We start from the raw sequence: 11,636 nt of genomic DNA, 5'->3' as shown, positions 1-11,636 counted from the left end.
ACGAATACAAGAAAGATATACATGAAAAATCTTGATAAACATGTCGATGGCCTACAGACCAACAAAAAGTAGTGTTGGGTTAAAATTCAAGGCCATAGGAATGGAGAGTTGTGTTAATATCCGGCCTACAATAGATCCTAGAACAATGTTGGAAGAGCACATGCAAAGGACCCACAAAAGACACCCCTAAACTAGACAAACATCTCCAAAATCACCAAAAGGGCCTCCCAACAAGATAGGGAAGGCCCCTATACAAAGTTAAGGTGGCAGTAGCATCATGTGAATAAGACAAGGAAAAAATACCAGAAGACAAAATAAAGAAGCGTGTATATTTTCCGAACCAACTTGCTCAATTCTCCTAGGAAAGGAAGTTAATACTACAAGGAACCCCTATAAATAGAAACATTAAAGTGACACGAGTTGAGGCTAAGAGTAATGAGCTGAAGCAAAGTACCAACACCTAAAATAATCAAAATAATCTATGCAGGGATAACAAAAAGGAAAAATAGTAGTAATATGTGAACACTAACATTGCCCATTGCTTTAGAGATGAGAAAGTACTTGCAACAAGAGGACCTCCTTAGAAATCCCTGTGATCCAAAATAAGTGTCGTGGTTTTAGTTCAAGTTCAAATTTGAACTAAAATCATGACACTTATTTTGGGTCGGAGGGAGTATTGCTTTTTTGCGAGGGTCCTTAGTAACTCCTCCGTCGCACCATCAGAATGGACTACAATAGGAGCTCAAGGAACATAAATTCAGTTCAGGTCTCAGGCCTTAAAGCACAAGTACAAGATTGAGTACGGGTATACTAGAGAAACAAGATCCAAGCATCCCTTCCAACATACTACATCCGAACAAGGAGAAGGAGAGGGACGATGAAGATGTCGAAGAAATGGGAGTCCTTTGGGAGAGGAGATTAAAAGACTCAAGGAGGATATGCCCGAGAGAGAGAAAAAAAGGCTCAGGTGATTTAAGTTTGTGAAATCAAACCTTGTTAGTCTTTTTACTAGAAGTTAACCTTTTCAGGCCATCATCACAGACAAATATCATCGTAAGCACCCTCCCCACCCCCCCCCCCCCCCCCCCCCGCCACACACAAATACACAAAATGTCAGAGCATCTACAACCGGACCTTTCAATCCCGCCTCATACGCCTGGACGGGCCGCCCGGTCACGATTTCTTTGACCCAGACGGCGCCTCAAACGGCCCTCAATGCCCGGGCTGACCAGCACCCCTCATATCCAGCACAAATATGAGGACGGATATGGGGCGCCCGGGCACGCTCGCCGACCACTCTGCAGGTCGTAGCGGTCCCACCTGCGGCGACCGAAGCTCCTTCATCTCTCATCGGTGCAACCAAATTTTAGTCCCACATCGCCGGCCAAGGCGGACGCCGCCTGGCTTAAATAGCTACGCCAGCGGATGAGGGCAAGCTTGGTTGTTGTTGTGTAGGTCTATCAATTCTGGCATGTGTGATCGAGATATATTTGGCACTAGATTGCATTTCATTGACTGATGATTGTTCATCGAGTGTCAAGTTTGTCTCGATCATATACGTTGATACCTCTACTACAATGACAACAGATTTTTATTTTGTTTTGATGCATGGACGTGATTCAAAAAAAGACAAGCCGACACCAATGTACCTAAGGATATAGACCCTCACTATAAACATAGAAGATTCACAGTAAGAGTCCATATCCTTAACAAAGGATGCAATGATGTCAGAAGCTTATCTCTTCTGGACGACTCGGATATTTAAGCTGGTCGACTAGCTCATCAGTCGGCGAGGTGAGACTAATACGGGTGTGAAAATGTTAAGTATGAGCAATTTTCGATGTCCAGCCAGCCCAAGACAGACAGGATGATCGACGTGCATGGCTCTGCATGTAACAGATGTTTTGAAAATAGGATACGTGGTTGTAAATTGTAAAATTTAAGGCACGTCCAGTCACTGTCCGCGGGTGTTTAAGGGTCCAAATTTGCAACCTCAGCTATAGATGCTCTTACATATCATTTCATCGATAGATATACATAGGTGGCATTACAAACACGATCACGTACGCGGGCCAACGCTGGTTCAACCATCGCAAGCTTTGTATTGCGCAAAAAAAATTGCAAGCTTTGTCATAGGTTAATATCGAATTACCAATGACATGTCTTGGCAGGATGTGTAGTTTTGGACGTGATTTCACGAGGTGCTAATTCCTGTCTTATTATCTTCATCAGCCTTGACGTATTCTACCCTAACGAATTTGCGCTCGTGGTGAATTTAGGTGCGTGGGCGAGTCCCGGTCGGATAAACTCAGTACGGGCGACGCCCCCGAAGAACGTCACCTTCGTGGCAATGAACGCACCACACCGGAACGCCCAGTCCACGTGGTCACACGTCGCGCGCAGCGGGAAAGCGCACCCTCCTAGCGGATGCCGCCCCCGCCCACACGCGTCCACGCGGCGTCCCTATCCACCCCTCCCCTCTCCCGCCGCGCGCCGGTATAAAATATCCCGCCCCTTCGCACCAACAACTCCAACTCCCTCACAGCGCAACACAGACCTCACAAGCACATCTGCCGTCTCATCTCGTCTCACCGCTCGTCCAGTGAACTCGAGGCAAAACCCAGCAGAAGCTCACGAGCGAAGCAGCAGGCCGAGCAAATCAATGGCGATGGCACCGTCAGCATCCGTCGTCTCCTTCTCCGCCCGCCCGTCCGCTGCGCTCCGGCCGCGCGCCGCCTCCGTCACCGCGGGAGCTGGCGGGCGGGTCCGCGCCGGGGCGCCCAAGGGAGGCAAGTGGTGGGCGCCGCTGGTCGGGTGGTCCGGGCGGGCGGACTACATGGAGGCCGCAGCGCCGACGCGGGTGGTCGAGCAGGAGGAGGAGAAGACGTTCGTCGGCCTGACGGAGGAGAAGGCGCGGCAGCTGCGGGCTCGGATGTCGGAGATGGAGAGCTTCCACGACGCCATGTACCACTCCGCCATCGCGTCCCGCCTCGCCCGCTCCACCTAGGAGAACCAGCCACCAACCAACGAACCCGCCGACACCACCAGACAGCCGCTGTTCAGTGCGCTTGTACATAGCCATGTTCTCGCCGTGCTGTAATCATGGAGGAGACGCTAGATGTGAATACGGGAGGGGTCTGGTTTTAGGATTGTAGTCCCTCCCCGATCTTCTCTTTTACTCTTTTGTAATTACACACTATGTGCAAATGTTTCCATGTAAATCCCCCTGAAGATCTGAAAAAAAGTATGTCGCCATAACCATATGTGTGTGTTGTGAGTGAGTGTTTACAGGCTTCGGTTTCCAGATGATGCGTGTCAACTGAGTGTAATGGGATACGGCTATGGATTTATTCTGGATCTGGAGTATCAAATCTGCAAATAAAAAGTAAAAAATGCAATACCCCTCTGATGCTACAATGATGCCCTTTTGCCCCCAAAGGATACTGACGCTATAATGATTCTGAGAATCAACCTACAATGCTACAATGATTCTGAGAATCAACCTTGTTGGATTTCAGATCCAATGGCCGAGAACAAATCTACACCAACCAGCCTGAGGTTGCGGCAGGTTGTGCATAGTGATGAAACTTCGTGCGACTAACAAAAATACTTCGTATGAGAGCATCTTCGGCCGGACGTCTCATACGTCTGGATGGACCGCCCGGTCATTGTCCGATCACATAATTTTAACCCAGACGGGCGCCTCAAACGCCCGGGCTGACCGGCAACCCCATATCCAGCGCAAATATGGGACGGATATGGGTGCGTTCGGGCACGACCATCACGTCGGACCTGTTAGAAGGGAGAGAGGAATTTGGTGTAGTAGTTGTTGTATTGCTTGAGCCTCGTGGGCATAGATATAGGAGTACAATGATCAACTTGGAGTACAAGACAAGCCAGAACAAATCCTAATCTATCTCATCTTTCTTAATAATCAATATACTCAATATCCCCCGCAGTCACAACGGTAGTGACGCAGACGGTGAGACTGAAGAAGAATCCGAAGGCAAGCCGACTGACACCCCCCCCTCCACTGTCGTAACGGTCGATGCATCGCGGAAGTCGTGGCTAGAGTGGAACCCGATGAGGTTGCTCAAGCAAGGTGGTAGCCCTTTGTGCCGTTTGTCGATGTAGCCGAGAGCTGGGGGTGGTGTTGCCGTGGTCGAGGTAGCCGTGCGAAGAATGCCGTTGTCGATGTCAAGTCAGGGAGCCGGTGTCGAGGATGTCGCCCTGGAGTCGCGGGCGCAAGGGGGCGCCGAGTGAGCATTGGCGCAGTGATGTCGAAGTAGTGGTGCGCGGAAAGGAGATGTCGTTGACGACGCGTCGCGGCGGGTTTGCCAAGCCCGGAACACATCTAGACCCCGCGAGGCCCAAAAACTCGCGAATTGCCCGTGGTGAATGCGGGGTCGGCCAGGCGGCAACTACCGCCACCTTATCGGCATCCATGGCCACCCCCTCGGCCGAGATGACGTGTCCGAGGTAGGCGATGATATGCCTCCAACGTATCTATAATTTTTGATTGTTCCATGCTATTATATTATCTGTTTTGGATGTTTAATGGGCTTTAATATGCTCTTTTAGATTATTTTTGGGACTAACCTATTAACCAAAGGCCAGTGCCAGATTCTGTTTTTTTCCCTATTTCAGTGTTTTGCAGAAAAGGAATACCAAACGGAATGAAACCTTCGCAAGGATCTTTCTTGGAACAAACGCAATCCAGAAGACTTGGAGTTGAAATCTGTAACTCCGCGAGGCAGCCATGAGGCAGGAGGGCGTGCCTAGGGGGGTAGGCGCCCCCCACCCTCGTGGGCCCCACGGAGCTCCATCGACGTACTTCTTTCGCCTATATATACTCTTATACCCTAAAAACATCAGGGGGAGCCACAAAACCACTTTTCCACCACCGCAACCTTCTGTACCCATGAGATCCCATCTTGGGGCCTTTTTCGGCGATCTGCCGGAGGGGGAATCGATCACGGAGGGCTTCTACATCAACACCATAGCCTCTCCTATGATGTGTGAGTAGTTTACCACAGACCTTCGTGTCCATAGTTATTAGCTAGATAGATTCTTCTCTTTCTTTGGTTCTCAATACAAAGTTCTCCTCGATGTTCTTGGAGATCTATTCGATGTAATACTCTTTTGTGGTGTGTTTGCCGAGATCCGATGAATTGTGGATTTATGATCAAGTTTATCTATGAATAATATTTGGTTCTTCTCTGAATTCTTATATGCATGATTTGATATCTTTGCAAGTCTCTTCGACTTATCGGTTTAGTTTGGCCTACTCGATTGATCTTTCTTTCAATGGGAGAAGTGCTTAGCTTTGGGTTCAATCTTGCGGTGTCCTTTCCCAATGACAGTAGGGGCAGCAAGGCACGTATTGTTGCCATCGAGGATAAAAAGACGGGGTTTATATCATATTGCTTGAGTTTATCCCTCTACATCATGTCATCTTGCCTAATGCGTTACTCTGTTCTTATGAACTTAATACTCTAGATGCATGCTGGATAGCGGTCGATGTGTGGAGTAATAGTAGTAGATGCAGAATCGTTTCGGTCTACTTGACACGGACGTGATGCCTATATTCATGATCATGCCTAGATATTCTCATTACTATGTGCTTTTCTATCAATTGCTCGGCAGTAATTTGTTCACCCACCGTAATATATGCTATCTTCAGAGAAGCCACCAGTGAAACCTATGGCCCCCAGGTCTCTTTCTTATTATATTGCATCTCTTTTATTTACATCACATCTCATTTTACTATTTTGCAATCTTTATTTTTCAATCTATACAACAAAAATACCAAAAATATTTATCTTATTATCTTTATTAGATCTCACTTTTGCGAGTGACCGTGAAGGGATTGACAACCCCTTTATCGCGTTGGTTGCAAGGTTCTTGATTGTTTGTGTAGGTACTAGGTGACTTGCGTGTTATCTCCTACTGGATTGATACCTTGGTTCTCAAAAACTGAGGGAAATACTTACGCTACTTTGCTACATCACCCTTTCCTCTTCAAGGGAAAACCAACGCATGCTCAAGAGGTAGCAGGCGACGGAAGGCGTCCCGAACGAGCACTTCGAGCGCTTAAGATGAAGATGATGCGCTCGAAGCTCATTGAAGATGATGGTGACGTGCTGAAGGTGCTCCGCCCACGAGGCGTCGTAGACAAGAATATCATCAAAGAAAACAAGCACAAACCGGCGCAAGTAGGGGCGGAGGACGTCATTCATCAGAGCCTGAAAAGTCGCCGGGGCATTGGAGAGACCAAACGGCATGACCAAGAACTCGAAGTGGCCGTGATGAGTCCGAAACATCGTCTTGGCGATATCATCCGTGTGCATGCGCACCTGGTGGTAACCCGACTGGAGATCGAGCTTGGTGAAGAAGCGCGCCCCATGTAGCTCATCTAGGAGCTCATCGACCACCAGGATAGGAAACTTGTCCTTCAGTGTCAGGGCATTAAGGGCGCGGTAGCCGATGCAGAAGCACCACGTGCCGTCCGACTTGTGGACGAGGAGGACCGGCCCGGAGAACGGTGATGTGGAGATCCGGATGATGCCTGCGGCGAGCATGAGCGTGCACTGCCGCTCCAACTCATCCTTCTGTAGCTGCGGATAGCGGTATGGACGGACTACCACCGGTCCTGAGCCCGGCTGGAGATGAATGCAGTGATCATACACTCGGGCTGGCGGAAGGCCCCGCGGCTCGGTGAAGAGGTCGCCGTGCTGCTGTAGGAGGTGATCCAACAGTGGGTGCTCGGCCTCGGTGGTGGTCGTCGCCAGCTGATGTTGCGGCGTCACCAGTGAGGCGCCCCCAACACCCTCCCACCGGACGCGGCGGCCGAGACGCCAGAAGGTCATCGTCAGGGCGTCGAAGTCCCAGAGGATGGGACCGAGGGTCCGCAGGAAGTCGACGCCAAGGATGAAGTCGAAGCAGCCCAAGTCGATGCCTGCGCACGTGATGGTGAAGTGCTCGTCGCCGATGGTGATGGGCACGTTCCACGCGGAGACGATCGCCGTTGGTCACCGTGACGCGAAGTTGCTCCCCGCCTGTTGGCTGAAGGGCTAAGAGGCGCATGGTAGCCCCGGGCAGGAAGTTATGTGTAGAGCCCGTATCCAAGAGGGCCACCAGGCGCTCGCCGTGTATCATCACCGGCAAGAGCATGGTCCGCTCGTCGCGGATGCCGGCAAGCGCATGGAGCGAGACCACGAGTGTTGTCGCCGGGGCGGCCGCGGGTGCGGCCTCGGCAGCCGCTGGGGGCGGCAGCGCATCGAGCCCGTCGGCCGGGGCGTCCTCCTCGATGTAGTCGGCCGTCTCCAATTAGAAGAGGCGCGGGCAGACATGGCCCGGTGCGTAAGCTCATCGCAGTTATAGCAAAGCCACTAGCGCCAACGCTCTAGCTGCTCCGCCTAAGAGAGACGATGGAAGGGCCGCGTCGCGGCCGGGCTGGTAGTCACCGGAGTGGCCGGGGGTGGCTGGCCCGGCGTAGGGGGCTGCCTGGCATCCTCCTCGAGCCGGGGCTGCCTGCTGCATGGCCTGGGCGCGACACTCGAAGGCGCGGGCGTAATACATGGCCGTCCGGATATCCTGGGGTCCCCGAAGCTCCACATCCACGCCGAAGTGATCCGAAAGTCCACGAACGAAGAGGTCGACCCGCTACTGCGCCGTCATGCCCGACGCGTGGCATGCCAGGGCCTGGAAACGGTCGGCGAAGTCCTGCACCATGGAGGTGAAGGGAAGGCGGCCGAGCTCCGCCAGGCGGCTCCCGTGGATCGGTGGCCCAAAACGAAGGAGGCAGAGCTCGCGGAAGCGCTCCCAAGGGGGAATGCTGCCCTCGTCCTACTCGAGGGTGTAATACCATGTCTGTGCCGCGCCGCGGAGGTGGTAAGAGGTGAGCCAGGTATGCTCCGATGCTAGGGTGCGCTGCCCGCGAAAGAACTGCTCGCACTGGTTGAGCCAGTTGAGGGTGTCCTCCGTGCCGTCATAAGTGGCGAAGTCAATTTTGGCGAACCGCGGCTGTGTCTGGGTCGGAGCGACGTGGCCGACTGGCTCGGAGGTGCGGAGCAGCAAGGATTGGGGCGCCCGGTCAGGATGGGCGTGGCCCGTGTAGTGACCCGCAGAGCCGGATGGGTCGCCGTACTACAGAGTGGGCGCCGGCGGGTCTCCAGCCGACGTGTAGACGGGCGGCGGTGACGATCCGGGCAGCCAGGCCGGAATTCGGGACGGTGACGGCGGAAAGCGTACTTGCTAGATCAGTATGCCTCCCTGCGTGGCGGACCCGGGCCCCGTGCTGGGCGGCTGCGGGACCGACAGCGACGGCCGTGGCGGGATGGACCCGAGTGGGGTGGGGGGCGCGGCAAGGGCCGGTGCCGTCTACTGCAGCCATTGGGGCGCGACGGCGGGCGGCGGCTGAAGCGGCCAGTGATGGTGTAGAGGCCCGACCGGCGCCGCGGGTGCCGAGTACCACGGCAGGGCGGCTGGCCCGGTCGCGGCGGCTGGCGGCTGATACGTCTCCAATGTATCTATAATTTTTGATTGTTCCATGCTGTTTTATTATCAATCTTGGATGTTTTATAATCATTTTATATCATGTTTTGTACTAACCTATTGACATAGTGCCAAGTGCCAGTTGCTGTTTTTTCCATGTTTTTTACATCGCAGGAAATCAATATCAAGTAGAGTCCAAATGCCACAAAACTCCACGATGATTTTTTATGGGCCATAAGGAAGGCAATGGGCCCTGGTTGCACCTGGGGGGTGCCCCGAGGGGGGCACAACTCACCAGGGCGTGCCAGGAGGCCCAGGCGCGCCCTGGTGGGTTGTGCCCACCTCGGGTGCCACCGGACCGCCTCTTTGCTCTATAAATACCACAATATTCCAGAAACCCTAGGGGAGGCATCAAAATATTCATCCAGCCGCCGCAGAGTCCAGAACCACCAGATCCAATCTAGACACCATCACGGAGGGGTTCACCACTTCCATTGGTGCCTCTCCGATGATGCGTGAGTAGTTCTTTGTAGACCTTCGGGTCCGTAGTTAGTAGCTAGATGGCTTTCTCTCTCTCTCTCTCTCTCTCTCTCTCTCTCTCGCTGAACTCTCAATACAATGGTCTCTTGGAGATCCATATGATGTAACTCTTTTGCGGTGTGTTTGTTGGGATCTGATGAACTTTGAGTTTATGATCAATCATATCTTTTTATATCCATGAAAGTTATTTTGAGTTTCTTTGATCTCTTATAGGCATGATCTCTTATAGCCTCGTATTTCTTCTCCGATATTTGGGTTTTGTTTGGCCAACTTAATCTATTTGTCTTGCAATGGGAAGAGGTGCCCGGTAGTGGGTTCGATCTTACGGTGTTTGATCCCAGTGACAGAAGGGGAACCGACACGTATGTATCATTGCCACCAAGGATAAAAAAGACGAGATCTATATCTACCGCCATATAGATAAACGGATCTTATCTACATCATGTCTTCGTTCTTATTGCATTACACCGTTTTTCCTTGAACTTAATACACTAGATGCATGCTGGATAGCGGCTAATGTGTGGAGTAATTATAGTAGATGCAGGCAGGAGTCGGTCTACTAATGTTGGACGTGATGCCTATGTAATGATCATTGCCTGGATATCGTCATGAGTATTTGAAGTTCTATCAATTTCCCAACAGTAATTTGTTTACCCACTGTTGTCTATTTTTCTCGAGAGAAGCCAGTAGTGAAACCTACGGCCCCTGGGTCTTCTTCCTCATATATTTGCCTTGCGATCTACTTTTCCTTTGCATTTTTATTCAGATCTATTAAACCCAAAAATACAAAATACCTTGCTGTGTTTTATCTTTATTTATTTTATTTGGCGTTCGATCTATCAATCTACTGCAATTTATCTCACGTCTGCTTGCCAATTTCTGGCGCCGTTACCCGAAAGGGATTGACAACCCCTTTAACACGTCGGGTTGCGAGGTGTTGTTATTTGTGTGCAGGTGTTGTTTAAGTTGTGTTGCTTGGTTCTCCTACTGGTTCGATACCTTGGTTTCATAACTGAGGGAAATACTCCGCCGTCGCTGTGCTACATCATCCCTCCCTCTCCGGGGAAATACCGACGTAGTTCCAGCTACCATCAAGGAGAATTTCTGGCGCCGTTGCCGGGGAGGATCTTCAACATAACCAGGTTCCTAATCTCAAATCTCATCCCCTTGCAATTTACATTATTTTCCATTTGCCTCTCGTTTTCCTCTCCCCTACTTCAAAAATTTGTCGTTTTATTCGCCTCTCTTTTTCCGTTCGCTGTTTTCTTGTCAAATCTGTTTTTGTGTGCTTTCTTGTTTGCGTAGTCATGATGCCTCACAGAAAATATTATGATGTTCCTTACCCAAATATTTTGCTTGAAATTGAGAAAAGTACTAAGGAATATATGACTACACAATTTGAGCACAATAAGCATTTTACTGAAGAACTTAAGGAGCACTCCGTTGTGCTGGATGCTATCACAAAACCACTTGATGATATTAGTAGAGAAGTTTGCAATCTCCAATCTAAGTATGCTTTTGCCAAAAGTTTTCTAGGAAAAATATCTGATGCACAAGCTACCTTAATAAATCAAATGGCTGCTAAACCAATCTCGTTAGAGGATAAAAGTGATGAAGATCTTAAAATTATTGGTGTTTCTTCTATTGATTCCTTGTTTAGTAAAGTTAAGAATGATGAAAAAGGGACTGGAGAAGAGTCAACTTTAGGTAGAAGGCGTCCCAATATTTCGGAGGGTGAAAATCTTGTTGAGAAAATTGATGAAAGTGGGTTTGGAGAGGTCAAAACTTTAACTAGTGATGTGCCCACTCTTTTGGATTACAAAGACTTTAATTATGATAGTTGATCTTTGATTGATTGTATTTCTTTGTTGCAATCCATGATAAATTCACCCCATGCTTATGAACAAAATAAAGCTTTTACTAAACATATTGTTGATGCTATGATGAAAGCTTTGGAAGAAAAGTTGGAATTAGATGTTTCAGTTCCTAGAAAATTGCATGATGAATGGGAACCTACTATCAAAGTCAAGATTAATAATTATGAGTGTTTTTCTTTATGTGACTTGGGTGCTAGTGTTTCTACAATTCCAAAATCTTTATGTGATGTGCTTGGTCTTACTAATCTTGAAGAATGTTCTTTGAATTTGCACTTGGCGGATTCTACTATTAAAAAGCCTATGGGAAGAATTAATGATGTTCTTATTCTTGCAAATAGGAATTATGTGCCCATAGATTTTATTGTTCTTGATATTGATTGCAATCCGTCTTGTCCAATTATTCTTGGTAGACCGTTTTTACGCACTATCGGTGCCTTGATTGATATGAAAGAAGGCAATATTAAGTTCCAATTTCCTTTGAGGAAAGGGATGGAACAATTTCCTAGAACAAAAATTAGGCCACCTTATGAATCAATCATGAGGGCATCTTATGGATCTCGAATCAAAGATGACAAAACTTAGATCGTTGGTTTATGCCTAGCTAAGGGCGTAAAACTATAGCGCTTGTTGGGAGGCAATGCTACCTCTTGAGCACTGTGTTGGTTTTCTCTTGAAGAGGAAAGGGTGATGCAGTACAGTAGCGTAAGTATTTCCCTCAGTTTT

The 11,636-nt window shown here is 49.5% G+C and overlaps 1 protein-coding gene across 1 annotated transcript; it reads left to right on the top strand.

Moving 5' to 3' along the window:
- The first annotated feature begins 2,517 nt into the window (after positions 1-2,517).
- On the top strand, positions 2,518-3,261 carry LOC109771888 (uncharacterized). The gene has a single exon (XM_020330578.4). The coding sequence runs from the start codon at positions 2,663-2,665 to the stop codon at positions 3,005-3,007; it is 345 nt and encodes a 114-aa protein (XP_020186167.1). The 5' UTR covers positions 2,518-2,662; the 3' UTR covers positions 3,008-3,261.
- The last annotated feature ends 8,375 nt before the right edge of the window (positions 3,262-11,636 follow it).

Source organism: Aegilops tauschii, chromosome 1 (assembly GCF_002575655.3).
Source record: "Aegilops tauschii subsp. strangulata cultivar AL8/78 chromosome 1, Aet v6.0, whole genome shotgun sequence".
Taxonomy (NCBI): Eukaryota; Viridiplantae; Streptophyta; class Magnoliopsida; order Poales; family Poaceae; genus Aegilops; species Aegilops tauschii.
This window is presented reverse-complemented; position numbering and strand designations above follow the sequence as displayed.

Coding starts and splice junctions, on each gene's coding strand:
- LOC109771888 (XM_020330578.4), top strand. CDS start 2,663: ATGGCGATGGCACCGTCAGCATCCGTCGTCTCCTTCTCCGCCCGCCCG.